A 27623-nucleotide genomic window follows, 5' to 3' on the forward strand; every position below is an offset into this window, starting at 1 on the left:
TGTGCAGCCCCCGTCTCAGTCCTTTTCAGAACACTTCAGCACCCCCAACCCCCAGGTCGGTTGGCACCCTGTCCCTCCCCACCTCCCCGCCAGCCCCAGGGAGCCAGGGTCACAAGGATGGGAGCAGGCTGGCAGGTACTCTGGATCCGGCCGCCCTCCCTGGGCCTCGTCTGGGGAGGCACACATCAGGGCTTCGCTCCCAGCGGCTGGACAGCCTTCCGTCCTGTGGACGGACGTTGTGGCCCCGGGCCTGTGTGTTGCCCCCACTTACTAGCTCTGTGACATGGGTGTGCAGGAGTTTGCACAGATGCGTGTGCAGCTGTTCTCTTGGGCACATACCTGGGAGTGGACTGCCAGGTCACATGATGACTCTCTAACTACTTGAATCCTGGTATGACTTGTATTTCCCTAGCAACTAATAGCAAGCATCCTTTCATGCCCTTGCTGGCCATCTGCATGTCTTTGGAGAAATGTCAGATGACTTGCACATTTTTAAATTTGGTCATCTGTCCACTTATTATTCAGTTCAGTTCAGCCGCTCAGTCGTGTCCAACTCTGCGACCCCATGAACCACAGCACACCAGGCCTCCTTGTCCATCACCAACTCCTGGAGTTTACTCAAACTCATGTCCATTGAGTCGGTGATGCCATCCAACCATCTCATCCTCTGCCGTCCCCTTCTACTCCTGCCTTCAATCTTTCCCAGCATCAGGGTCTTTTCAAATGAGTCAGTTCTTCGCATGACAAAGATATTGGAGTTTCAGCTTTACCATCAGTCCTTCCAATGAACACCTAGGAGTGATTTCCTATAGGATGGACTGGTTGGATCTCCTTGCAGTCCAAGGGACTCTCAAGAGTCTTCTCCAACACCACAGTTCAAAAGCATCAATTGTTTGGTGCTCAGCCTTCTTCACAGTCCAACTCTCACATCGATACATGACTACTGGAAAAACCATAGCCTTGACTAGACCTACGTTTGTTGACAAAGTAATGTCTCTGCTTTTTAATATGCTGTTTAGGTTGGTCATAACTTTCCTTCCAAGGAGTAAGCGTCTTTTAATTTCATGGCTGCAGTCACCATCTGCAGTGATTTTGGAGCCCGCCAATATAAAGTCAGGCACTGTTTCCACTGTTTCCCCATCTATTTGCCATGAAGTGATGGGACCAGATGCCATGATCTTAGTCTTCTGAATGTTGAGCATTAAGCCAACTTTTTCACTCTCCTCTTTCACTTTCATCAAGAGGCTCTTTAGTTCCTCTTCACTTTCTGCCATAAGGGTGGTGTCATCGGCACATGTGAGGTGATTGATGTTTCTCCCGGCAACCTTGATTCCCGCCTGCGCTTCCTCCAGCCCCGCGTTGGCTTATTGTTGGGCTGTAGATATTCTTTGTGTGTTTTGGATACAAGCCCCTCATCAGACACATGACTTGTGAGCGTTTTCTGTCGTCCGTGGGTTGTCTTTTCAGCTACTTTCTTTTTTCTCGACGCTGTCATTTGCAGCACGAAAGTTTATCATCGTGACAAAGTCCAGTTAATGTATCTTTCCTGCTGCTGGAGCTTGTGCCTTTAGCTTTGTATCCGACAAACGGAACTGCCACCCTCGGCCTGGAGCTTTCCGCCTTTGCCGCAAGGCTGCCGGGGTTGCAGCTCTCATGGCTAAGCCCTGGCTCCATCTGGAGTCCAGTCTTGCGTCCGGTGGGACGTGAGGTCCTGCTCTGTGTGCTGGTCTGTGGCTCCCAGTCTTCCCAGCTCCACTGCTGAAACGACCATTCTCCCTTCCACGCCACTTTCCCCCGTCACCTGCCTTGCACAGCTCCTGTCAAAGCCACCAGTGGCCACCACAGCCATTCTGAGGCCCCATCTGAGCCCTTCTCTGCGCTGACGGTCAGGTGTCACCTGGCTTCCAGGCCGCCCTCTCGCTCTGTCTGCCCACGTCCTAATGAGGGGGAGGACCTGCTCAGGGCTTGCATACTCCATTCAGCAACACCGCCCCCCCCACCCCCGCCTGCCCACCAGGTGGCAGTGTCAGGCACTGTCCTAAGCTGGTCCATCCTGCCCTTGTGTTCCCCCGGCCTGGGTGCCTGCCCCTGCCCTCAGACTCCTGCCCCTCCGGCCACACGTCCTCCTAGGCTCGGGGTGTGGGGCTCAGTCTGAGGCCCAGCAGGTGGAGGATGGGCGGGCTCCTCAGGGCGGGGTCGGGGGGCAGCGCCTGCCATCCTGCGGCAGTGAGTGATCAGCAGTGTCGGGTCTGAGCCGGCCGGCCTCGGGTGCAGCACCTCCCCTGCCCGCTGCGCCCCGTGGGCCACGTGCTAGAGGAGCCCCCGCGCGGAGGTCAGAGCGCGGCAGGGAGCCCCTGAGGCCTCCACTGCCCCGGGGGCGGGCAGGAGGGGCACGTGGAGCCTGCCGGGGGCCTGGCGGGTGGGCCGTGGGGCGTCCACGGGGCGCGGAGGCCGGGGACACTCGCCAGCCTTCCGCCCTGCTGCTCGTCGCCCGTGGCGGTCTGGCCGAGCCTGGTGGGGGCCCTCTGCTCTCGCGGGGGAGGAACCCGACGCCCGCGGTGCGCTCTGCGGCTGCCGCGCGGCTGCCGCGCGTTCCAGCCTTTTCTGTTGGATCCCGAAGAAGCCGGAGAGCCAGTGGCAGAAGGTGGACTACATCATGGAGTTCAGCGAGTGGCTGTACTACAGGCAGTTCCCTCTGGAAGACGTGGTCTTCCACCTCAAGTGGGCGATCGACATCCTGCTGAGGATGCACCCCGTGGGGCGCGTCCCCGAGCCGGCCGGCGTGGGGGCCGCGGGCGCGGAGGATGCAGGTGAGGGGCGCCTCCGGCTGGGGGCGGGCCACCCGCCGCTGGGGGCTCCTGGGCACCGCCGTCCCCACATCCCCCTTCCGGGCACGCTCCCTGCGGGCTTGCCCAGGTTAGGGCCCTGCCGCGCTCGCTGGGTGCCCATCCTCGCGTCCACTAGAGCCCGTGCGCCGGAGGCCCAGCCCAGCGCTGTGAGGGAGGGCGGCGGCTGACGGACTGAGCCGAGCGCGCTTCGGGGAGGCAGTCAGGCGGTGGTGGCCGCTCAGCAGCTGCTCTGGGTGCCCACTCGGGGGCAAGCGCGGGCGCCGTCACTAGAGGGCGGGCCCCACCCCCGGCCCCCGCCCCCCCAGGAGGATGGTGCCCCGAGCAGCAGAGGGCCCCAGGGCGGCTGACCAGCATTCCCAGCCCCAAGGCGGCCGCTTCCTAGACCTGCAGAGTTCAGGATGGGAGAGGGGCCGCCTCCTGTCTGCATCAGCTAGAGGGTCAAGGGCTCGTCCGCTTGGTGTCGAGCCCCTTCTGGGTGTGTCCGCACGCCCAGCTCAGCCAGCTAGAGGGAAGCATGGTGGGTAGGGGGCTCCAAGTAGACCCTGGAGCCCAGACCTCTACCCCAGCCTGGGATGTGGCCAGTGTCCCTGCAGGCAGGCTGGGGGAGCCCCGGGAGGCCTGTCCCTGAGGCCGACCTTGAGTCCTGGGAGGAGGGTGCTGCCCTCTCTGAAAGAGAACCAGCCCCAGGCTGGGGGCCGGCGGGCCCTGGGCCAGTCAGTGGGGATGCCAGCAGTGCCCTGTCTTCCAGACGAGCAGGTGTCCCCTCTGGGAGCCGTGGAGGGCCCGGGGGACCCGGGGCCCCCCTCCCTGCAGGAGCTTCAGAGTGTGCGGCAGCTGGAGACGCTGGCCCGTGCCTACACGCTGCTGGCCCTGGTGGTGTCCCCAGGCGGCGCTGGCCACCAGGACTACTGCCTCGAGGCCTACGCATTCCTGCACCGCATCTGGCAGGTGAGGCCCCTGCCGTGCTCCCAGGGGTCTTGGTCTCTCCTGGGACCACGTCCCTCCCCTCCTCCACAGTGCCCCCTGCCCCCTGCTCTGGAGACTCAAGGGGGCTTACTCCTCTGCAAGACTCAGGCCAGCGCCTTTGCCCAACCACCCCCAACCCCTGCTTTCCCACCGCATTGCCCCTGGGCTTCCAGAGCCTTCTCTGCACCCCTTCACATAGCCGCCTTCCTACCACCTGTCTACAGGGCCCCCAGGGCAGCTTCTGGTGGCCTCGTCTTCTCAGGAACCTCCCTGGGCTGTGACGCCCAGCAGGACAGTGTTGGCAGGACAGGCCTCTCTTCCTGGGGCAGGTTCGCCCCCCACCCCCAGCCATGTGATGGGGACAACGGGGCATCTGGCATCGGGAAGGACGAGGAAGGCCGTCCTTGTCTGCAAGATGCCCCAGGCCCCCTGCCCCCCGTGCAGTTGCAGTTCTTTTAGGAGAACCGTTAAAAGTCACTGGAGTGTGTTCTTCATTAAAGACATTAACTCATTTTATGGGACTGACAAACCCTGCTTAAGGGTCAGCCACGCGTATCTGCAGGCCCAGAGTCCTGGAGGAAGTCCGCTGAGTGCCCGTGGCCTGGCCGCGCCCAGCCGTGGGGTCCTCAGCCTGCTCTCAGATCTGCATGGTGGGAGGGAAGCCCGCGTCTGTCACTGCTGTTCAGTCACGTCAGACTCTGTGCTGCCCCGTAGACCGTCCTCCACCACCCCGGAGCTTGCTCAAGCTCAGTGCATTGAGTCGGTGATGCCATCCAACCATCTCATTCTGTGTCATCCCCTTCTCCTGCCTTCAATCTTTCCCAGCTTCAGAGTCTTTTCCAAGGAGTCAGTTCTTTGCATCAGGTGGCCAAAGTGTTGAAGCTTCAGCTTTAGCATCAGTCCTTCCAATGAATATTCAGGACTGACTTCCTTTAGGATGGACTGATTGGATCTCCTTGTCCAAGGGACTCTCAAGAGTCTTCTTGAACACCACAGTTCAAAGGCATCAATTCTTCGGTGCTCAGCTTTCTTTATGGTCCAACTCTCACATCTATACATGACTACTGGAAAAACCATAGTTTTGACTAGACGGACCTTTGTCAGCAAAGTAATGTCTCTGCTTTTTAATATGCTGTCTAAGTTGGTCATAGCTTTTCTTCCAAGGAGAAAGCATCTTTTAATTTCACTGCTGCAGTCAGACATTAACGTGGCAAATTTGGATTTCTTTTCACAGGTTTCTTTCTCAACAGCAGGAAAATCCTCTTCAGAAAGTAGAATTTCAGCAGTAGCAAGCTCACACTTGCTGTTGCCTAAAAAAGAGAAGGAGAAAAGCAGAGACAGAGACAAGGACAAGATCAGAGACAAGGACAAGGGGAGGGATCCGAAGCAGGTGACTGCACCCTCCGAGCGGGCAGGCTGCATCCCAGCCGCCCCTGCAGGTCCTTAGGCCAGAGGCTGGGCCTCGAAGGGCGAGGAGCACCCTGGCTCGTCTGTCCGCTTTCCTGCCCTGGGAGCTGGGGCGGCCTCAGTGCCCCTGCCCCAAGTGTCAGGAGGCTGACACTGGAGGGTCTGGCTTTGCCCTGGTGATCAGCTGCTTTCCCGGAGCGCTGGCTGTGCAGGGCAGGGCAGCCCTTTCTCTGCGTCCCGTGGGGCCCTGTGCGTGTCACTTCATCAGCTGGAGGGACTGCCTCTACCCTGGCCATCCTGCTGGACTGGACCCTCGGGAGACACCCTGCCTCCTTCCTGCAGCCCTGCTGAGCTGGGATGTGTAGGTGGGGGGAGCCGTGTCCAGGGCACAAGGCTCCGAGTGGCTGTGGAAAGTGGTGTCAGCTGTCGTCTGTGGCTTGGGTATCTCCAGGGAGCCCCACCACACACCCATCCCCAGAGGGGCTGCCTGCTTGGGGCTCACGAACTCCACTGCCATGGGGCCCCCTGGGTGTCTGCCTCCAGCTCCACCTCCCAAAGCAGAGCCTGGCTTCTTGCTTTGCAGTTCCAGAGCCCTGCTCCTGGCAAATGCCTCGAAGACTTGCCCTCAAGCCTCGAAGAGTGGGCTTCCTACGCCTGCCCCGAAGAAGTCATATCTGTATTCAGACAGGATCAGAGCGACTTTACCATCAACTCGTCAACTATCCAGAAGCCGGTGAGTGGACCCAGCGCCTCTCCCCCAGGCCTGTGTCCCCGCATCCTGCCTGCTGGACTTGCTGTGGGCCCAGAGAGTGTGTCGGGCCCCAGGCCCTCCCCAGGCCCCTCCACAGGCACCTGTGCCGCACACATGCTCCCCGGGCAGACCACACCCCTGTGCCTGTGGTCCAGCGGCGCCCCAGGGCGTCTGATGCTGCTGAGTGCTCCAAGCAGCGGGAGGGTCTTCCCCACAGCTCCGGAGGTATGGGTTCAAAGCTTGGGCTGCTGTCGAGGGGTCTGCAGGTCGCACTCCCCACTGGTGCCCGGGAGGGTCCTCCCTGCCTCCACCAGCAGCTGGACTCCCAGGCGTGTGCCTCTGTGCGCACACGGCTTCTGCTCTGTGTCTGTCTCGTCTCCTAGATAATTTCGGTCATTTATCCGTGGCCTCTTTGGATTTTACGTGTGCACGCACAATCTGCACTTCCTCTGCAGACGCCTTCCCTGACTTGGGCTCGTTACACTGCTCCCTTGCCTCACCTTGCTTGCCTGGTTGCCTCCAGCTCAACACCACAGGTGGCGAGGCCTCCCGGTCTTAGCAAGACTCATGTGACCGATGCTGTTGGGTGTTCATAGACAGTCTTCACTGGTTAAGCGAGTTCTTTTGTTTCTATTTGCTAAGAGTTTTAAGCTTAAACAACTATCAAAGTGAAAGTCGCTCAGCCGTGTCCGACTCTTTGCAAACCCACAGTCCACACAGTCCATGGACGTCTCCAGGCCAGAGCACTGGAGTGGGCGGCCTTTCCCTTCTCCAGGGGGCCTTCCCAAGCCAGGGATCGAATCCAGGTCTCCCGCGTTGCAGGCGGATTCTTCACCAGCTGAGCCACAAGGGAAGCCCCACAAACAGCTACAGATTCTTATTAAATATTTTTCTCTATCTATTCAAATGATATTTTTTTTCTCTTTCATTCCTTCAACTTGGTTGAGATGTATTATTCATTTCATTTATCATCAGGTTCGACAGGCTAATGTTTTGTTTGGGGTGTTTGCCTCTATGTTGGTGAGAAAAGTTGGTATTCAGTTTTCCTTTCTCACTACATGCTTGTCAGGATGGGGTGAGAACTTACACTGACCCCAAGCTGGTTTCTGCTCCCAGTGCTTCTGACCCCGGGCGCCTGCGTCTCCACACAGCAGCCAGCACCCCCGCCACTGCGCTCTCTGGGCGCCTGGGTCTCCACACAGCAGCCAGTGCCCAGTGCCCCCGTGGACACCAGCTAGGGGACCACCCCACTGAACTCGGCTCTGACACTTAACCGCCGGGGCAGTGTGGCCCAGGGATCAGGCCTCCCTCGAGGCCTGCCGCGGCAGACGCCCGTCATGTGCATCGGGTCCCCAGACCACTGCATGTCTGTCAGTGTGGCCCCCAGTCAGGGTCCTGGGGCCCTCCCCAGGTTTGATATTTGCTGTGACGACCCCCAGACTTGGGGAAACTTCACTTAGCAGATACGCTGGCCTGCTATAAAGGATGTTGTAATGGATACAGACAAACAGCCCGAGGAGGTCTGCAGGGCAGGTCTGGAGGGTCCCAAACTCGGGAGTGTGTCTGTCCCCGAGGAGCTGGGGGCCACCAGGCCCCTCCCTCCTGGCAGGTGGACGTGCTCACTCGGGAGTCCAGCACCCCGCGTGTGGCCCCGCGAAGGACAGAGGTCCTGGGGAGGCCCTGTGAGCCGGGGCCTAACGCTCCGCACCCTGTGTGTGACCTCGCGTGTTTGCTGTGTTTTGACGCAGACGTACAGTCTGTACTATGTGGACCGCCTGGTGGAGGCCCTGCAGAAGATGTCCCTTCACGAGCTGGCAGTCCCGGCCCTGCAGCTGGGGGCGCTCATCGCAGCCTCCGTGGTTGAAAGCAAGAGCCTCAAGGATCTCTACCACCTCCGGTGGGTGCCCCTGCTGTATTTCAGGGAAGCTGGGAAACGTATACATGGCTAAAGCGGAAATTTGCCCAAAGCAATATAGAGACAAATCAGATCTTAAAACATTAATTCTGTGGTTGACTATTTATATAAACAATAAAGTCTCTAAGATTTGTAAAGCCGAATACATCAAAATACTTAAACATAAAAATATTTTTAATTTTTAAATTTCTACCTGGTTTTTAAGAGAGTATCATTATTTCAAGGAAATACACGGTGAAGTAGGATAAGCAGAGTAAAGGAGTATTGCGTCCTCAACCTACTCTCAAATAGGTCAGGAAAAGAATTACATACATGGAAAAATTTTATGTAATTACACACACATAATTTTATATATTTACACACACTCCTAAGCTATATATAAAATTTATATATAGAGTAATTTATATATATTAGTATAATTTTTGTATTATTGTATATGTAGATAGAGAACCTGGACAATGAAAGATGCTCAGTAATTCTTTGTAGAGTTTGTGTAACTTTTCTGGAAGCTTCAAATTATTTCAAAATAAGAGTGTTTCACACAGAAGGCAGAGCACAGCTCGTTGGCTTGAGGTTGTGATGGGGTCAGAGCGCCGCCAGCCTTGTCTCCACCTCTGGAGGAGACCCCGAGACCCCGAGACTGTGAACGTGTTGAGAAATCTGATGACGGTATCTCTTATTTTCCCCTGGGAACTAGGCTTAGCTTTAAAGATTGTTGAAAACATCCTCAAATTACCTGTTCTTTTTCCATTTGCCAATCTGTGTCAAGCCTCCTGAGCTCAGGGCAGCCTGACTCAGGCCTGACGCTCCTCTCATCCCCAGACTTGCCCTGGCTTGTTCCGAGTTGAGGTTGAGGGAGGCAGCCACGTACCACGAGGAGGTGGTGGGGCAGGCCTACATCTGCGACGTGGAGCAGGCCAGGTGAGACGCTGTGGCTGGTGCAGACCCCCCTTCCCCACTGCGGCAGGGCCCCCTGCTCTGACACCCCCCAGTGTGTGCCCCCCGCTGTGGCAGGGCCCCCTGCTCTGACGCCCCATTGTGTGCCCCCCACTGTGGTGTGGGCCCCCTCCCCCCCTGTGGCAGGGCCCCCTGCTGTGGTGCCCCTCTCCTGGGCCCCCCATGTGGCACAGACCCCCCTGCTGCAGCACTGGCCCCCCCGCCCTCTGCTTGGGCTCCATGTCGGCCCTGCTCTCAGCTGCATCTCCTCGGGCCCCGGGAACCATCTCCCACCACAGGATGTTGGGGGCATCCTGGGCCCAGGAGCAGGTCATTACTCACTGGCCCTCCTGTGTCCCATGTCCACGTACAGGGCTGTGGTAGATGAGGGGCGGGTGCAGGGGTCTGGGGGGCGGAGCTGAGGGAGGTGGTGTCTCGGGCACACGGGGAAGGTAGGGCCCCCAGGAGGCAGGAGCTGGCGGGACTCCACGATTGGTGCCCAGCAGGGAAGGAGGGCCTGCCATGTGGATGGGCTGGAGTTCTGGCTGGAGAAAGCCTGAGATTCGTGTTAAACACCCAGGTTGGGATGTCAGATTAGTAGCTGGCTCGTGAGCCTAGTGTGGGAGAGAGAACAGGCCACATGGGGAAAACTAGAAGTCATCTGTGCTGCTAGACGAGGGGAATTTAAAACAAATTGTGTAAACACGAGAGTGGACAGTTGCCTGTTGTGGCTTTCTATCTTGTATTTCTTCAATTACTACCGAAGTTGAACATTTTCAAGTGTTCTGGCCGTTGTATTTCTTCTTTGGCATAATGCTTGTTTCACTTATATTAGCTGCAGAAAAGAAATTGCCTTGAAAAAGGAGAAAAATAAGGAGCCTCTATTAGAAGAAAGTCTGCCAACACTGACTGAGCCCCCCGCTTCGGCCCCACAGGCAGAGATGAAGCCCCTTGTAGCGCAGGATAAGGTAGCGTCACTCTGTGGAAGCTGCTTGGCCCCTGGCCCAGTGGGAGCGGCGACAGGCCCAGCTCCAGCCACTGTGCTTGGACCTATCCTAGTGGCCGAGGCCTCCTGATCCTTGTGCCGGCTCCTGGGAAATCCAGGGACTGGTGGGGTGTGTCCCTGTCCCTCCAGCCCTCAGGGAAGATGAGACCGCAGGGTCTGAGCTGTGGTTCAGAGAGGACAGGCTGGGGGTGGCTGGTGAGGGGTGGGAGCTCCCACACCAATGGGAAGGGAAGGGCGATCCCTCGAAGTGGGCGCAGAGCAGCTGGGAGGCCTGAGTGCCCCCGCCCTCGCCGCACGCAGTGGGCTTGTCCCGAGGGGCTTGCCTATGAAGGAAATGACCGGCCCATGTGTGCTCCAGGGTCACTTGTCACGGTGGCAGTGCCGTCCCTGGGGCTTGCTTTGCGGTGGGCGGTGCTGGGACCCCGGGATGTGCAGAGTCCCCTGCACCCGGCGCTGCTCTGTGGCCTGGTGGGGGCAGCGACGGGTGTCCCGAGAGGACAGCCTGGCCACGGGCCCCGGAGCAGGGACTGGGCTCGGGCGTGTGTGGCCAGTGGGCAGCCGCGCCAACGGCGCCCGCCCTGCACCAACGCGGCGCCCATGGGCCTGCGCGTCTTACAGATCCTGAAGGTAAACGAAGAGACGGGCAAGGGCCTGGACGGAACGTCCTTCCCGCTGCTGTGGACCCTCAAGGCCGAGGTCCTGCTGGAGATGGACCTGTACCAGCCTGCGCGGCTGCTGCTGTCAGAGGCATATCTGGCCTTCCAGGTGAGGCCGCACCTGCCGGGCCCACTGCACCTGTGGGCCCCCTCCCCAGAAGCAGCCCCCCGGCCCCTGCTCGGCTGGAGGCAGGGCTCTTCTGTGCTGGAGACTGTTCTGCAGCCTCCGTCTGACTGTGGTGGTCTGTCCACGCGCGCCGTCTATCTGTTCCTCTGGCTTCATTACGGCCCGTTTTCTGGAACTGCGGCGGGGCTGTGCTGCGGCCTCTCTTCCTCCTGGGCTGCGGGGCCGCGCGTGTTTCTGAGCGGGCCCTTCACGGTGCATGTGGACGATGGGGCCCTCGAGAGGCCGAGGGCTTCGGTTTGTTCCCAGGACCCCAGCCTGCTCCAGAGCTCTGTTCTGCTCCTGCGTGTGGGCCCTGCGGGTGTCTGGCCGCTCGGAGGTCTCCTGGAAGCCTGGGTTTCGCCAGGGCCTCTCGGAAAGGCTCACTGCAGTGCGGACGCTCAGCCTCTCAGGTCCCTGCTGTCCGCTGGCTTTCGTGAGGCAGCTCGGCCGCTCCCCCGGGAGGGCCCTCCTGTGTCGGCTCCTGCCTCCTCTCCCCAGCCGGACTGAGACCCTCTCCCTGGGCTCCGTGCCCACGAGGACGGTGCCTTGGGAAGGCCCAGTGCAGAGCGGAGCCACCCCGTGCGTCCCTCCCTCCCCGAGGGGGCGGCTGGGCTGCAGCGTCGGTGGCTCCCGGGGCCCCCAACGGGCAGCTCCGTCTCCGTGCGGCATTCAGGATTGTTCCCTGGGAGGGGAGGCAGGGCTGCAGAACTGCTCGAGTTGGCCCTTGCTTTGTAACGGAGCCCTCAGGAGAGAAGCACCTCTAGCTCTGTGTCTCAGGCAGGGGGACCGCGTGGCCAGGGGAGGGACTGAGACGGCCGTGCGGCTGGTGGAGGGGATCAGCCAGGACGGGCATGGGGGTACCTGAAGGGTGCAGGTCAAGGAGGCGGGGCTGCGAGCCGGCTCCCACGGCCCCGGGCACCGAGACCCCGTCCCCCGGCCTGCGCCTGAGCATCCGGGACCTTCCCGGTCAGCCTCCCTCAGACCCACGGAAGAGTGCTCCACGCACTGTCTGCACCTACCCCTGGCGGCCGCCCGGCCCTCCTGCTGCCAGAGGGGCTGCTTAGACTCTGCAGAGCGGGTCTTAGCACGCACAGGCGTTGAGCTCGGCGCTGGGGCCCCATCCTGGAGGCTCATCCCCAGGCAGGCACCCGCACGGCGCCTTGGCTCGCCTCTGCCTCTCTCCGGCTCCGTCTCTCTCCCACCTCCGTGTTCTGCCTCTCTCTCTCTCTCTCTCTCTCTCTGTCTCTATATGTCTCTCTCTCTGCCTCTATATGTGTCTCTCTCTGTCTCGTCTCGTTTCACTGTCTCTCTTGCCCTCTCCCCCACTCCATCCCCCGTCCACGCACCTCCTTTGCAGGAGCTGGGCGACCCTCTCGCACAGGCCAGATGCCTGCATTTGCTGGCACAGCTCGCCAACAAGGAGAAGAAGCACGGGCAGGCTCAGCGGATGGTGGAGCAGGCCCAGCGCCTGGGAGGCAGCGAGGAGTTCTGGTACCAGTCCACCCTGACCCTGGCAGACACGCTGCTGTCCGCAGAGGGCGAGAGGAGAGAGACCCTGGTGAGGGGCTGCTGCGTGCGGGGCGGGGGGCCTGCAGGTGGGGGGGTGGCAGGGCCACGGTGACTCCGCCGGGCCTGCCCCAGGTCTGCAAGCTATTCCAGAAACTCATAGACACCTTCAACGTGCTCAAGAAGGAGAGACCAAACCGAATGCCCATATTGGAATTCCTGACCACAGACCTGGAAGCCAGGTAACTTTCTGTGAGGAAGAATGTTAATCACCATGAAAGTTGTGGTATACTTCTTTCCACTATTAACTCTAAGTCATGTTTCGAGCCTGTGAAGTTCAGAGACTCTCAGGACAAGGCCCTGTGTCTGCAGCCGCCTCCCGTATCCCTTCCTTGGCAGCCAGCCTCTCTCTTAGGGCTGGGCAGGCTGGTGGTTTGTTTGTCCCTGGTCTCTCAGCTCCTCAGAGGTGGCTCAACGTCCAGGAAGCCTCTAAGGCTGGGGAAGGTCCAGCCGCTCCTCTCCCCACAGTCAGTTGGGGCACCCCAGGTGGTCAGCCTCCTCCTGGGGTCTGTCGGTCTGCCCGCCACTCTCCCCTCCAGTTTTCGGCCCGAGCGTCCGCTCCATGGACATAGCGTCAAGCTCTCTGCAGACGCCCGAGGGGCGGGAGGCCGCAGGACAGCCTCCAGGCAGGAACATGCGCGCCCAGACGAGCAGCCCGTCCCTCGGCTGTCGTCCTGGCTGGCCACTGGTCTTCTGGAAAGCGGCCTCCCGTGGTCCCAGCTCCACCTGCCCGGGCCTCTCTCCAGGAGCGCACAGAGCCGGCCCGAGGCCTGCCTGTCAAGGCAGACTTGCCGCTCCCGCCTTCACAGAGCAGCTTCTGCTTCCCGACCAGAGCACCGCCACTGTCGCCTGACTGGGGTTTTCTTCACTCCCCTGCTCTCTGCTGAGAGCTTCCTGTGCTGGGAGAGGGTTCCTCGTGGCTGTTCTGTCCCCACCTCTGGGGGGGGGGGCCTGGTCCCCCCAGCAAATGCACCTGGACCCCCAGATGCAGGTTTGACATGTGAACAGGCTTCATTTCCACCTGGTTTTCTTTTCTTCCCCAGAGTTCTTTAAGAGAGGGATTTGAATTTTCAGAGGGATGTAGAGTGCCTGGGGTGGGGAGAGGTTAGTTTCTAACTTTACGGCATTGTCACCAAACGGCGTGGCTTCTGGTGCGGAGAGGAGTGTGCTGTCCCGAAGGTGCCCCTCCGGTTTCCCAGACCAGAGCTGGTGGTGGGCGGCTGGCGGTCCTGCCCATCAGTCGCAGCGATGCCCCCGCCCCCACCCCCGCAGGTGTGTGAACCTCCAGATCAAAGCGGTCCAGGAGCAGCTGGACAGAGACCCCCTGCAGAACTTGTTTCTGACGCTGGAAATAGACAGCCGCTTGCTGGAGGTCGAGGAGAAGTTTGTCAGCATTGGCCGCAAGGAGAAGTGCATGGACATTCAGCTGGAGCGGGCCCGCCTGAAGAGGTGGGGGCCTGCTGTGCTCCTTGCCCTGGGGAAGCGCGCAGATGCAGCCTCCCACCCAGCCCGGGGCACGTGAGCGCCGCTCATCTCGCTCAGGCGTGGACATGCACACTTTTTCACACTCAACCACACAGGTGTCACCTCAGAGGCCAGGAGCTGCCCGCCCCCAGCAGTGCCGTCACCTCCCCTGACCGCTCCCATCATCTGCCCTCCCCCCTTCTCCCCCGCCTACCCAGGGCCACCCCACCGTGGGGTCCATGCAGGGGTTCAAAACACAGCAAGCAAACCAAAGGCCAGGCATTACAAGTAGCCTTTATGAGGGAAAAGGCACGCGCTGCCTGGGAGCTCCCAGCTAGCAGCTGTGGTTGCCGAAGCCGGTGGGGTCCTTGTAGGGCTTGGGGACACTCAGACACCGGCAGGGAAGTGAGGGGCCCGCCCGGCCCCCGGCACTGCAGCGCGGCCGCGGCGCCTCCACGCGAGCTTCAGACTGCGTGTGCGGTCCTCCAGGCCTCCATCTCTCTTCCAAATAGACCGAGATGATCTTTCCGGGTAAAACACCTCATTATCAGATTGGAGTGCTAATGAAATACACACTGTAATTGCATGAAACTTGCATGCCGCCCACTCTCAGTGCTGACAGTGTGTCGCTTGGACGGTTTTGTTCTAAATGCCGCTCTTCTTCTGATTAAGGTTGTGCGCCCTAAGTGAGAAATACGAAGAGCGGAGAACTGCATGGTACTTGGAAGCGTACGACCTGGCCCAGAGAGCCGTGGCTGGAGCGGTGGACCTGTTTCTCAGCGTCCAGAGCTTACTGTCCCTTCATGACGTAAGGACATTATGTGAATTTTACCTCAATTTTAAAAAATCCCAGAAAGCTATGGGAGAGATGACCAAATATTTGGAAAGTAAATAGCATACACCAGAATAACTGTGGGCCAGAGAAAAAATCAGAAGGGAAACTATTTTGAACTATAGTGTATGTGTGGTCAGGGCAGGGTGCACGTATCAAAATGTGTAAGAAATCTCTAATGCAACACTTAGGGGAGCTTTTGTAGCACCAAATACTTGTGTGAGAAGAGAAAAAAAAAAACCTAAATCACTTTTCTCAACATGAAAGTAGAAAGAGCAAATCAAACTCAAAGTAAGTAGAAGAAGAGAAATTGAAGACCATAGTGGAGCCAACGGAACAGAGAACTGAGAACTGGAAAAGCCAATAGGCCAAAGGCTGTTTCTTTAAGGAGATCAATAAATTGGTAAACTTCTGGTCAGACTGATTAAAAAGAGAGAAAGGATATAAATTACCAAGATCAGAAATAAGACATGTAACATCACCATAGACTCCACATGTTGAAACGATAATAAGGGAATATCATGAAAGACTTTATGCCATATGCTTGACACGGGAGATGAAATGGAAAATTCCTTGGAAGACGCAAACGACCACAGCTCAGTCAAAAAGAAATAGATAATGTGAGTAGCCCTCAATTTATCAAATAAATTGAATTCGTAGTTAAAAGTTTTTCCATGAAGAAAATGTCAGACCCATATGAATTTACTAGAGAATACCAGCAAGCATTGAAGGGCAAAAATCATGCCAGTTCTGTATAGATTGTTTGGGAAAATTGAAAAGGAGGGAAGACATGCCAGCTCTCCTGTCGGGCTGGTGTCAGTGTGATACCAAAGCAAGATAAAGATGCTAAGAAAGACCCTATTGACAGTTCTTCATGATCATAGATAGAAAAATTCTACACAAAATTTGGGAAATTAAGTCCAACAATGTGTAAAAAGGATAATATACCAGGTTGATCCCAGGACTTGTGTAACATTCAAAAGTCAATCAATTTGGTTCACCAGATTTTTTAAAAAATTAAACATTATTGGACTTCCCTGGTGGTATAGTAGATGAGAATCCACCCACCCACGCAGGGGATAGGGGGTTGATCCCTGGTCTAGGAAGATTCCACATGCCGTGGAGCAACTAAGCCCGGGTGTCACGACCGCTGGCCCGAGTGCTGTGGCGCCTGCGCGCCTGGAGCCTCTGCAACAAGAGAAGCGACCACAACTGAGAGTAACCCCAGCTCGCCACAACTAGAGGAAGCCTGTGCACAGCAGCAGAAGACCCAGAGCAACCAGAAGAAAACAAGGATAAGGAGAAAGCATTTAACAAGATCCAACATCCATTCCTGATTAAAGAAAAAAAAGCAAAACCTCTTAGCAAACGGTTAATAGACCTGGCCTTCCTCCGTCTGACTAAGGGCACCACGTGTTGGAAGACTGAGTACTGTTTCCTTAAGATGAGGAATAAGACAGCGATGTGTCCTCCACCACTTTGATCCAGAATGCTATTAGAGTTCCAGCCAATTCAATCAGGCAAGACAAAGAAACGAAAGCATTCCGATTAGAAACGAACATGTGAAACTGTCTTTGTTCACAGATAATGTGGCTGTCTGTGCAGAAACCCCTGTGCAGTCTACAGAATAATACAGCTGCTGGTACTAAGGAGTGAGCTTAAGGAGGCTGCACGATGCAAGACCAGTGCGCAAACAGCAACTGTGCATGTCCAGACACTGATGATGGTCAACTGCACCTTAAATATGACAGCAGACAGATGGAATCTGGCCCAGAAAGCGAAAACTCATACCCTGAGAACCACAAAACATTGCTAGAAAAATTAAACGATACCTAAAGAAATGGAAAGGTATATTAAGTTCCTGGCTCAGGAGACTTGATGTTATTAAGATGTCACTTTCCCCCATAAATTATCTACAATCCTAATCAAGATTCTGCAGGGTTTTTTAAAATAGAAATTGACAAAGTGACTTTTAAATCTATGTGGAATTTAAAAGGCCTAACATAGCCAACACAACTTTGAAAAAGAATAAAGTTGGAGGCCTAACATTACCTGATTTTAAGACTTACTGTAAAGCTATGGGTGAATAATTTAACTCAAATGACCATAATATCTACAACTGTGGGCAAGAATCCCTTAGAAGAAATGGAGTAGCCCTCATGGTCAACAAAAGTGTCCGAAATGCAGTACTTGGATGCAGTCTCAAAGATGACAGAATGATCTCTGTTCGTTTCCAAGGCAAACCATTCAATATCACAGTAATCCAAGTCTATGCCCCGACCAGTAATGCTGAAGAAGCTGAAGTTGAACAGTTCTATGAATACCTACAAGACCTTCTAGAACTAACACCCAAAAAAGATGTCTTTTTCATTATAGGGGACTGGAATGCAAAAGTAGGAAGTCAAGAAATACCTGGAGTAATGGGCAAATTTGGCCTTGGAGTACAGAATGAAGCAGGGCAAAGGCTAATAATAGACTTTTGCCAAGAGAATGCACTGGTCATAGCAAACACCCTCTTTCAACAACACAAGAGAAGACTCTACACATGGACATCACCAGATGGTCAACACCGAAATCAGATTGATTATATTCTTTGCAGCCAAAGATGGAGAAGCTCTATACAGTCAGCAAAAACAAGACTGGGAGCTGACTGTGGCTCAGATCATGAGCTCCTTATTGCCAAATTCAGAGTTAACTTGAAGAAAGTAGGGGAAAACACTGGACCATTCAGGTATGACCTGAATCAAACCCCTTACAATTATACAGTGCAAGTAACAAATAGACTCAGGGGATTAGACTTGACAGACAGAGCGCCTGAAGAGCTATGGATGGAGGAGGTTCACGACATTGCACAGGAGGCAGGGATCAAGACCATCCGCAAGAAAAAGAAATGCAAAAAGCAAAATGGCTGTCTGAGGAGGCCTTACAAATAGTTGTGAAAAAAAAAGAGAAGCGAAAGGCAAAGAAGAAAAGGAAAGATATACCCATCTGAATGCGGAGTTCCAAAGAATAGTAGGGAGAGATTAGAAAGCCTTCCTCAGTGATCAATGCAAAGAAATAGAGAAAAACAGTAGAATGGGAAAGACTAGAGATCTTTTCAAGAAAATTAGAGATACCAAGGGAGCATTTCATGCCAAGATGGGCACAATAAAGGACAGAAATGGTATGGACCTAACAGAAGCAGAAGATATTAAGAAGAGGTGGCAAGAATACACAGAAAAACTATACAAAAGAGATCTTCATGACCCAGATAATCATGATGGTGTGATCACTCACCTAGAGCCAGACATGCTGAAATGCGAAGTCAAGTGGGCCTTAGAAAGCATCACTACGAACAAAGCTAGTGGAGGTGATGGAATTCCAACTGAGCTATTTCAAATCCTAAAAGATGATGCTGTGAAAGGGCTGCACTCAATATGCCAGCAAATTTGGAAAACTCAACAGTGGCCACAGGACTGGAAGAGGTCAGTTTTCATTCCAATCCCAAAGAAAGGCAACGCCAAAGAATGCTCAAACTACCGCACAATTGCCCTCGTCTCACATACTAGTAAAGTAATGCTCAAAATTCTCCAAGCCAGGCTTCAACAGTATGTGAACCGTGAACTTCCAGATGTTCAAGCTGGATTTAGAAAAGGCAGAGGAACCAGAGACCAAATTGCCAACATCCGTTGGATCATTAAAAAAGCAAGAGAGTTCCAGGAAAACATTTACCTCTGCTCTATTGACTCTGCCAAAGCCTTTGACTGTGTGGATCACAACAAACTGTGGAAAATTCTAAAAGAGATGGGAAGACCAGACCACCTGACCTGCCTCTTGAAAAATCTGTATGCAGGTCAGGAAGCAACAGTTAGAACTAGACATGGAACAACAGACTGGTTCCAAATAGGGAAAGGAGTCACGTCAAGGCTGTATATTGTCACCCTGCTTATTTAACTTCTATGCAGAGTACATCATGAGAAATGCTGGGCTGGAAGAAGCGCAAGCTGGAATCAAGACTGTCAGGAGAAATATCAATAACCTCACATATGCAGATGACACCACCCTATGGCACAAAGCAAAGAAGAACTAAAGAGTCTCTTGATGAAAGTGAGAGAGGAGAGTAAAAAATTTGGCCTAAAACTCAACATTCAGAAAACTAAGATCATGGCATCACTTCATGGCAAATAGATGGGGAAACAGTGGAAACAGTGACATACTTTATTTTTTTGGTCTCCAAAATCACTGCAGATGTTGACTGCAGCCATGAAATTAAAAGACACTTGTTCCTTGGAAGAAAAGTTTTGACCAACCTAGACAGCATATTAAAAAGCAGAGACATTACTTTGCCAACGGACAAAGGTCCGTCTAATCAAAGCTGTGGTTTTTCCAATAGTCATGTATGGATGTGAGAGTTGGAGTATAAAGAAAGCTGAGCACCAAAGAATTGATGCTTTTGAACTGTGGTGTTGGAGAAGACTCTTGAGAGTCCCTTGGACTGCAAGGAGATCCAACCAGTCCATCCTAAAGGAAACCAACTCTGAATATTCACTGGAAGGACTGATGCTGAAGCTGTAACTCCATTACTTTGGCCACCTGATATGAAGAACTGACTCATTGGAAAAGACCCTGATGCTGGGAAAGATTGAAGGCAGGAGAAGGGGATGACAGAGGATGAGATGGTTGGATGGCATCAACCGGCTCAATGGACATGAATTTGAGTAAACTCCAGGGGTTGGTGATGGACAGGGAAGCCTGGCGTGCTGCAGTCCATGGGGTCACAAAGAGACACAACTGAGCGACTTAACAGAACTGTAAAGCTATGGGAATCAAGATAGTGTGGTTTTAACGTAAAATTACACATCAGTGGAACTTAACAGAGAATCTAAACACACACACATGCATACAGAAAGAAAACTGACTTTCTGCAAAGGTGCAAAGCGAGTTCAGTGAAGAAGGGCTCACCTTTAAAACAAAGCTGCTTGAGCAACTGGGCGTTCATCCCCCAGAATTACCCTTCCATTCATCCCTCACACCACGTGTAAAAACCCGCTCAAGACTGGTCACAGGGCTCCATGTAAGAGCTGAAACCGTGACACTTTCAGAAGAAGACATAGGAAAACGCCTCTGCAGCCTTAAAGTGTAGCAAATGAGACCGAAATCTTTCTTACCCATGAGACCAAAATCATCCATCAAAAAAAAATTTATAAATTGGATTCAGCTCTTCAAAAGACCATTAAGAAAACGCAAAGACAAGTTGCCAACTGGGAGAAAATATTTACAAATCATTTATCTGACAAAGGTCTTGTATCTAGAATATATTAATGTAAAGAACTTTCAAAATAGACATCAGTTCAGTTCAGTTGCTCAGTTGTGTCCGAATCTTTGTGACCCCATGAATCGCAGCACACCAGGCCTCCCTGTCCATCACCATCTCCCGGAGTTCACTCAAACTCATGTCCATCAAGTCGATGATGCCATCCAGCCATCTCATCCTCTGTCATCCCCTTCTCCTCCTGCCCCCAATCCCTCCCAGCATCAGAGTCTTTTCCAGTGAGTCAACTCTTCACATGAGGTGGCCAAAGTACTGGAGTTTCAGCTTTAGCATCATTCCTTCCAAAGAAATCCCAGGGCTGATCTCCTTTAGAATGGACTGGTTGGATCTCCTTGCAGTCCAAGGCACTCTCAAGAGTCTTCTCCAACGCCACAGTTCAAAAGCATCAATTCTTCGGCACTCAACTTTCTTCACAGTCCAACTCTCACATCCATACATGTCCACTGGAAAAACCATAGCCTTGACTGGATGGACCTTTGTTGGCAAAGCAATGTCTCTGCTTTTCAATATGCTATCTAGGTTGGTCATAACTTTTCTTCCAAGGAGTAAGCATCTTTGAATTTCATGGCTGCAATCACCATCTGCAGTGATTTTGGAGCCCAAAAAAATAAAGTCTGTCACTGTTTCCACTGTTTCCCCATCTATTTCCCATGAAGTGATGGGACCAGATGTCATGATCTTAGTTTTCTGAATATTGAGTTTTAAGCCAACTTTTTCACTCTCCTCTTTCACTTTCATCAAGAGGCTCTTTAGTTCCTCTTCACTTTCTGCCATAAGGGTGGTGTCATCTGCATATCTGAGGTTATTGATATTTCTGCCCACAGTCTTGATTCCAGCTTGTGTTTCTTCCAGCCCAGTGTTTCTCATGATGTACTCTGCATATAAGTTAAATAAGCAACCCAATAATAACTGGCTAAACATCTGAATAGACCTTTCTTCAAAGAAAGTAGGTGGAGGGTAAATAATCACAAGAGAAGACAGCAAGTTTATTAGTGAGTCAGGGAAAAACCACCACACAATTGTTAACACGGCTACAACTTGAAGGACCAACTACATCAAGTGTTATCAGGACGTGAGAGACTGGGACCCCCCCCCAGGCTGCCGGTGGGGACCGCATGAGCGACCACGTCGGGAACGGTTTGGCGGTTTCGTGAAGAGGGAAGGCATGCCTCCGTGTGGCCCAGCCACCCCGCTCCCGGGCGTGTGTCCCACACAGACGCGTGTGCGAACGCTCACTTCAGCGCTGTTCGCCACAGCCCCAAACTGGGGGTGTGGGAGCAAGCGGCAGAGGGCCTCGGCAGGGTGCAGCTCCTCCGTGTGAAGGGACTCACGGACACGCGCCCCGCGCTGCAGTCCGTGGGGTCACAGAGAGTCTGACATGGCTGAGCGACGGAACAACTCCCAGGATGGACACAGCCTGCAGACAGCACGTGCTCTGCGGTTCCATTACGTAAAAGCTGAGGAAGAGCAACTGACTGACGAGCCGGAAGAGAGGCTCGCCTAGGAAGCAGAAGCGGAGGGAGAGGCGGGCGGGGCCTGGCGGCGGGCGGGCGCCTGGAAGTGGCTCCCGCCTTGATGGTCGCACCCCTCAGTTACAGAATGTCAGCAGCCCTTTGATGCGAAGACTCCGGCACCTCAGGCTTAGCCTCGTGGAGGGCTGCCTGGACACGCTGCAGCTCATCTGGGAGGATGCCCGGAAGCGGCGGCTGGAGCAGAGCTCCACGGACAAGCTGCTGTCCGACTTCCTGCAGAGCCCCAGTGACTACACCGCTGTCGGCCTGGTAACGTCCCCGGACACGCGCTGGGGGCCCCCCCACCGTGTGCCTGGCCAGCCATTGGGAACCCAGAAGGTCGGGGTTCACAAACGTCCCCCGAGATCTCTGAGCAGAGGGATTCTCTGCTCTGGTAGCTCCCAGCAGCCCCAAGAGGCCCATCTGACTGGCTAATGAGATCGGGGTCTTCCTGGGGGAGGGGCCCCTTCCCAAGGGGGGGTGCTCTGACGGCTGTGTCACCACAGGAAGGCGTCCATAAAGGTGAGCTGCCATCTGTTAAAAAGATGAGTTACGTCTGCAGAACGATTCTGAGGAAAATGTGTTCTGTTCTTAGACTTTCAGATTTCGTCAAGTGTGGACCCAATTAATTTGACGTAACTAAACGAACCAAACGAGTCCTAAATGGAACTCAGTACATGTCCTTGTCAGTTCAGTTCAGTTCAGTAGCTCAGTCATGTTCAGCTCTTTGCGACCCTATGGACTGCAGCACACCTTGTCAACCTGCCCCAAACTGAGGCTCCTCAGCAGACTCTAGAACCTCCCAGCACCTGAGCTTTGGGGACCCTCGCCACACTGCAGGGCTGCTGGAGGGTGGGGCCTGGGTGGGCAGCAGCCGTGGCCCTTGTTGACTGAGGTTGTTTGTGTCCCTGAAGAAGTGGTTCAACCTGAAGCACAGTCTGGCGCACGAGGTGCTGGCGCAGCTGGGGAGCCTGCAGTCGCTGAGCGCGGACTGCGAGGAGCCACACCCGCGTCTCCTGGGCCTGGCCGGGAAGGCGCTGCACCTGCTGGCCGAGAACTGGGACCTCCTGCACCCCGCCTGCTACTGGGAGGAGAGCCTCTGGGTGCGTTCTGGCTGGCTCCCAGACTGACCACTTAGGCCTAAAAACAAAAATATATTTAGAGCTCACGGGATCTTAGTAAGAACTGGGGTAGAAAACAGGCCTTGAATTGTCTGGGGTCAAGAAGTGTGGTGTGGGCTGTGGAGGGAGGAAAGGCAGGCCAAATGCCTGACCCCCGGAGGAAGAATGGGAGGGGGAGAAGGGGCAAGCAGGACAGGCCATCCTCAGCGGGGCAGCCCACTCCCGCCCCAAATGGGGGTGTCCCCGCGCAGTGGCTCCTGGTGCCTCCTCCACCCCAGCAGCTCTGTGCCTGAGGACCGGGCCCCTGCCCTACCCAGGGATCGGTCCTGCCCACTCTCGCTGCTATCCCCGACTCCCCGCCCCCACCCACCCGCACAGTCCAGGGAAGCCCTCCTCCTGACAGCCGCGCCAGTGCACCCAGGACCGCCCTCTTCTCTCTAGTACCTACCCCTGCCAGGTTGCCCTGCAGGCCTGGTGCCCCTGAGGAAGCCTCTTGCCCTCAGAATGGATTCTGGTGATAGCCGCCACCACGGGAGCTCCTGGTTGTCGTCCTAAACACCTCCGTAGATGTTAGAAGGCACCTGCCCAGGTGCAGCCAGGCCGGCCCCGGGGACCTGGCCGGGTGTACAGCCCTGGGGTCAGCTCAGTGGCAGCTGTCTGGGTCTCCAGGCCCTAAGACGTGACTCACATTTGGGTGAATTGGTGGCATTTTGGCCCTGCATTCAACCAGTATTCACTGAGCACCTGAAAAGGTGGCTCTGAGTCAGGTAGATATGGACCAGACATGTGGCCCCTCTTTGAGCGGGCGTCCGTCAAGGAAGCTGCACTCGCCACACGCCCACTCGGAGGGGCCACCCGCCTCTGTCCTATCCCCGCAGACCCAGGGCTCCCCCAACCTGAGTCTCCTGGGCCCGCTGTCCCCCAAGCAGGTCCCCCTGGCCTCTCGAGGACCCCTTCAGGGTGCCTTGTCCTGCAGAGGAGACAAGAGGAGCCTTGTGATACCTTGGCCCCTGGGCCCCTGGGGCAGATGGGCACCCGGGTCCCCCAGGCCTGGTGCTCGAGGGAGGGGCTTTGCAGGGCCTGAAGGGGCGCGGCGCAGAAGGCCACCCCATGGGCATGCCAAGGCTCCTCCCTGCGGCACCTGCTAGGTGCCGGCTTCTCTGCCAGGCCCCCACTGGTCACCTAAGTCAGCAAAGGATGAGCTGCAGCTAGCCTGCTGCACCCCTCACCCAGGGGTCCTGCAGAGACGCGCATCCACACTACCCCAGGCACTGACTGGAGGGGTGTCCTCCGCAGGGGGCCACTGAGCTGAGCAGCCTCAGGGGTCTGGAGATCAACCAGGAGGACCTGGAACATGAAGGGCCCTACAGTGAACTGCCATCCTTCAGGGGCGCCCCCGAGGAGCAGAGGAAGGGCTGGGATCAGAGGGTACGCCGGCCCCCGCCCAGCCCCAGGCTGCCCAGCCCCAGGCCACCCGGCCCACGGAGCCCGCCTGAGTCTGAGCTCCCCCTGCAGAGGAGGGTGGTGCTGGCCCAGCAGTACCTGGCCCAGGCGTCCGAGGTGCTGCTGCAGTGCCTACATGGGGCCCTGGGCAGCAACCTCCTGGACGTCGCTGCGGCCGCCAGCCTGGAGATGGTGGAGTGCATAGGCATCCTGGAGCCGGCGACCGCCTGTCAGTTCCTCGCGCTGTCTCAGGTGTGCTCTGCTCCGGGCCCGTTCTGCAAGGCCCCCTTGGCCACTGGGGCGAGGGAGGCCCCCCAAGGCCCTGGTGCTCCCTCTGCCGGAGGCCCCACCCACCATGCTGCGACTGGGCTCCGCTTTAAGGATGGTGCTCATTGGAGGAGGCACCCCGGGTACCTGGAGGAGGGGGTCCGTCCCCCCATTGCAGTTGCTGTGGGCACATGAGCAGCAGAAGCCCCCAAGCTTGTGTTCCTGGGGCTCGGGAGAGCAGAGCGCTCTCCTCCCTGCATCCTGAGCCGGCAGGCCCGCAGGCTCAGCAGTGAAGGCCGCCTTGTCCGGCCCCTCGGCTGTGCCAGCCACCTGGAGGAGCACCTGGGTGCCCACCTGCCACAGACAGTGCCTGGGCCCCCCTGGCAACCTCTGTGATCTGTTTCAGAGCTGCTCGGCCTCCGAGAGGATGCGTGATGTCCTGATCGCAGCCACGGCCAACACCAGCAGCTCACAGCTGGCTGCGCTGCTGCAGCTCCAAGACAGGCTAAGGCACCAGGAGAGGATGTCCACCAACCTGTGTGCCAGCGTGGAGCAGAGACTGGCCACCATATCCAAGGTAAACGAGCTGAGGCGGCCCTTGAGCCTGCCCCGCCCCGCAGCTCGGCAGATGCCCTCGGACCAGGCCCTGCTCCCCGCTTGCTGTGCGGTTCTGGGAGAGCCGGAGAGCCGCTCCCCTCTCTGAGCTGCAGCTTCTCATGGGCCCAGCAGGGAGAGCAGCCCACCGTTAGCTCTGGCGAGACTCCGCAAACTCACAGTACAGACACCCAGGCCTGCGACGGTCACGAAGAAGAGAGGGGAGGACAGGGCTCTAGGGGTCCATTTCAGTTCATTCTGTGTTTCAGGAAATGTTTTATATTCAGCCAAGTCTTAGAATTCAATTTTGGAAGAAATTTGCAGGGCATGGTAGCTAATAGAACCTCCTCTTTTATTTGGACTAGCAAATGTGAATTGGAGATTTAAAGAAATTAAACTTGATGAAACTGAATACAGAAAACAGGCCAGAACACTCTGGTCAAGCCCACCCTCCTCCCCCGCGGGGCTGCCACGGCCACTGGTGTGGGCAGACCTCGCACGCTCCATCCAGGCTGCCTTCCTCCTCTGACCAGTAGGGACGGGGTGACTCTCTGTGCGGGCCCGTCCTGTGTGTGCCGGGGGTGTTAGCGGTAGCCCTGGCCTCCGGCGCCTTCCCACGTGACACCCCAGAAATGGCTCCAGGCCAAGAGCCCTGCCGTGACCCAGGGACAGGAATCCCCCTCTTGTAGGGCAGGGCCAGCCTGGAGGAGGTGAGAGGCAGTCTAAACCCTGGGAAGACTCATCAGTTGAAAGCCCGGCAGTCTTCCGCTGAGACACGGTGCTGGAGGGGACACCCCAGCGGCCAGGTCCCCAGCCCGTGAGCGCCAGTGACAAAGCTTCAAATGTGTGAACAGCACCGACTCAGATAGGAGCCAGATTCTCGGCTCCGTGGGGAGGCTGGACCCATCCTCGCAGTTGCTGGTAGAAAGGGAAGATGAACAGAAGTGTGCGGGAAGGTCCCTGAGTGCAGGAGGCCTGCACGGACGTGGCCTGACGTTCACGGAAGGAGGAGCCGAAGGAGCAGGCGCACCTGCCCTCAGGTGTGTGCGGACCGTCACCAGCAGGACGCCTCAGCAGACGCCAACGCGCCGAAATCACGGAGTTTGTTTTCAAACCGCAAGGAAATTAGAACATGAATCAATAACTGAAAGATACATGCAAAAAACCACGCAGTTGCCTTGGAATTAAACGGTACGTCTGTCATCATCAATTGGTCAAAGAAGAAACGACAGTGGAATTAACAAAATATTTTAAATTGACTTAAAGAATGAAAATGCTATATATGAAAGCCTAGGAGACTTGTCTACAACAGGGTTTAGGGGAAAATATACATCCTTGAGTACAAAAAGAAAGCCCTGAAAAACAGTGATTTCAAGAAGTTAGAATAAAAACATCTAAGAAAAAAGGAAAACAAATGAGAGAGAGAATAACAGAAACCATAAAATTAAATCATGCCTATGGCAGAGGAAATCCATAATAGCAAGAATGGGTTCCGAGGGGAAGACTACTAATAGGAAAATTGATAAACACTTAGGAAGCCCTGACAAAGAAAAGAGGGAAGACAGAAATTTCAAGATAGGTAATATGACATCACGAGATCCTTCAGACATCAAAAAACTAATAAGGGGTCATGAAGAGTCGGACACGACTGAAAACTGAACTGAACTGACCTGAACTCTAATAAATTTAACAATTTGAATGAAATGGACAAAAGTCTCAAAAAATATAACCTACCAAAGCTAACAACAGAAAATCTGAATAACTTAATCTCTCTTCAAGAAGTAAAGCCTTAACACCGTTACAAAGAGAGTCCCAGACCCAGCAGGCTTCACCAACAAATTCCCCCAAACGCTGAAGGAAGAAACGATCCTTCAGGGACCAGGAGCAAGAGGAACACTCCCTGACGCTCTTCAGAAGACCCAATGAGGACCTCACATGCGGGAAACCTGTTATCACCATGGACACAAAGTGTCTGCAAGAAGACCCAGCAACTGTGAGAGGGATCACGCAGGAGGGTCAGACGCTGTGCAGGAAGACCCAGCAGCTGTGACAGGGATCACGCAGGAGGGTCAGAGACTGGGAAGGAGACCCAGCAACCCTGGAAGGGATAACGCATGGGGGTCAGACGCTGTGCAAGAAGGCCCAGCAACTTTGGAAGGGTTATCGAAGGAGGGTCAGACGCTGTGCAAGAAGACCCATCGACTGTGGAAGGGATAACGCAGGAGGGTCAGACGCTGTGCAGGAAGATCCAGCGACTGTAACAGGGATAACGCAGGAGGGTCAGACGCTGTGCACGAAGACCTAGAACTGTGGAAGGGATAATGCAGGAAGGTCAGACGCTGTGCACGAAGACCTAGAACTGTGGAAGGGATAACGCAGGAGGGTCAGACGCTGTGCACCATGCAATCTAGTATTTTAACTCACTCAGTACAGTCCACCTTATCAACAGGAGGGAAAGGAGAAAATCGTAAGGCCATCTTGATAGATAGAGAAAAACTGTTCATCAAAATTCAACACCAGCCGGTGATTTCAAAAAATCAAGTTAGGAGATAATATTATTTATTTTTAATTGAAGGGTGATTGGCTTAAAGTGTTGTGCTGGTTTCTACCAAGCAGCAGCATGAATCAGCCTTGGGTTTACCCACGGCCCGGCCCATCTCCCTCCCCGCCCCCCCAAGCCACCTCCCCCCTCGCCCCCCGCCCCCCGCCCACCTCCCCTCCCCTGCCCACCCCTCCAGGTTGTTAGCCAGCCCCAGTTTGAGTTCCCTGAGTCACACAGCAGTTTCCATTGGCTCTCTGGCTTACATATGGTAATGTATGTTTCCATGTTACTAAGAAGATAATTTCCTTAATTTGATAAAA

General features: G+C 55.2%; 1 protein-coding gene across 1 annotated transcript in view; it reads left to right on the forward strand.

Annotated features, from left to right (window-relative positions):
• The window catches only part of CFAP46 (cilia and flagella associated protein 46), a 94037-nt gene that overhangs the window by 49805 nt on the left and 16609 nt on the right, over positions 1–27623 (forward strand). Inside the window, exons 28-45 of the mRNA XM_018041099.1 lie at positions 2621–2776; positions 3603–3797; positions 5050–5205; positions 5806–5955; positions 7722–7870; positions 8711–8809; positions 9660–9792; positions 10449–10595; positions 12010–12210; positions 12294–12400; positions 13491–13667; positions 14355–14490; positions 21418–21606; positions 22251–22439; positions 23336–23386; positions 23754–23885; positions 23973–24152; positions 24574–24744. Coding sequence (XP_017896588.1) covers positions 2621–2776; positions 3603–3797; positions 5050–5205; positions 5806–5955; positions 7722–7870; positions 8711–8809; positions 9660–9792; positions 10449–10595; positions 12010–12210; positions 12294–12400; positions 13491–13667; positions 14355–14490; positions 21418–21606; positions 22251–22439; positions 23336–23386; positions 23754–23885; positions 23973–24152; positions 24574–24744 — 2718 coding nt within the window. The remainder of the gene's footprint in view (positions 1–2620; positions 2777–3602; positions 3798–5049; positions 5206–5805; positions 5956–7721; positions 7871–8710; positions 8810–9659; positions 9793–10448; positions 10596–12009; positions 12211–12293; positions 12401–13490; positions 13668–14354; positions 14491–21417; positions 21607–22250; positions 22440–23335; positions 23387–23753; positions 23886–23972; positions 24153–24573; positions 24745–27623) is intronic.

The sequence above is a fragment of the Capra hircus genome, chromosome 26, assembly GCF_001704415.2.
Source record: "Capra hircus breed San Clemente chromosome 26, ASM170441v1, whole genome shotgun sequence".
In the NCBI taxonomy this organism is placed as follows: domain Eukaryota; kingdom Metazoa; phylum Chordata; class Mammalia; order Artiodactyla; family Bovidae; genus Capra; species Capra hircus.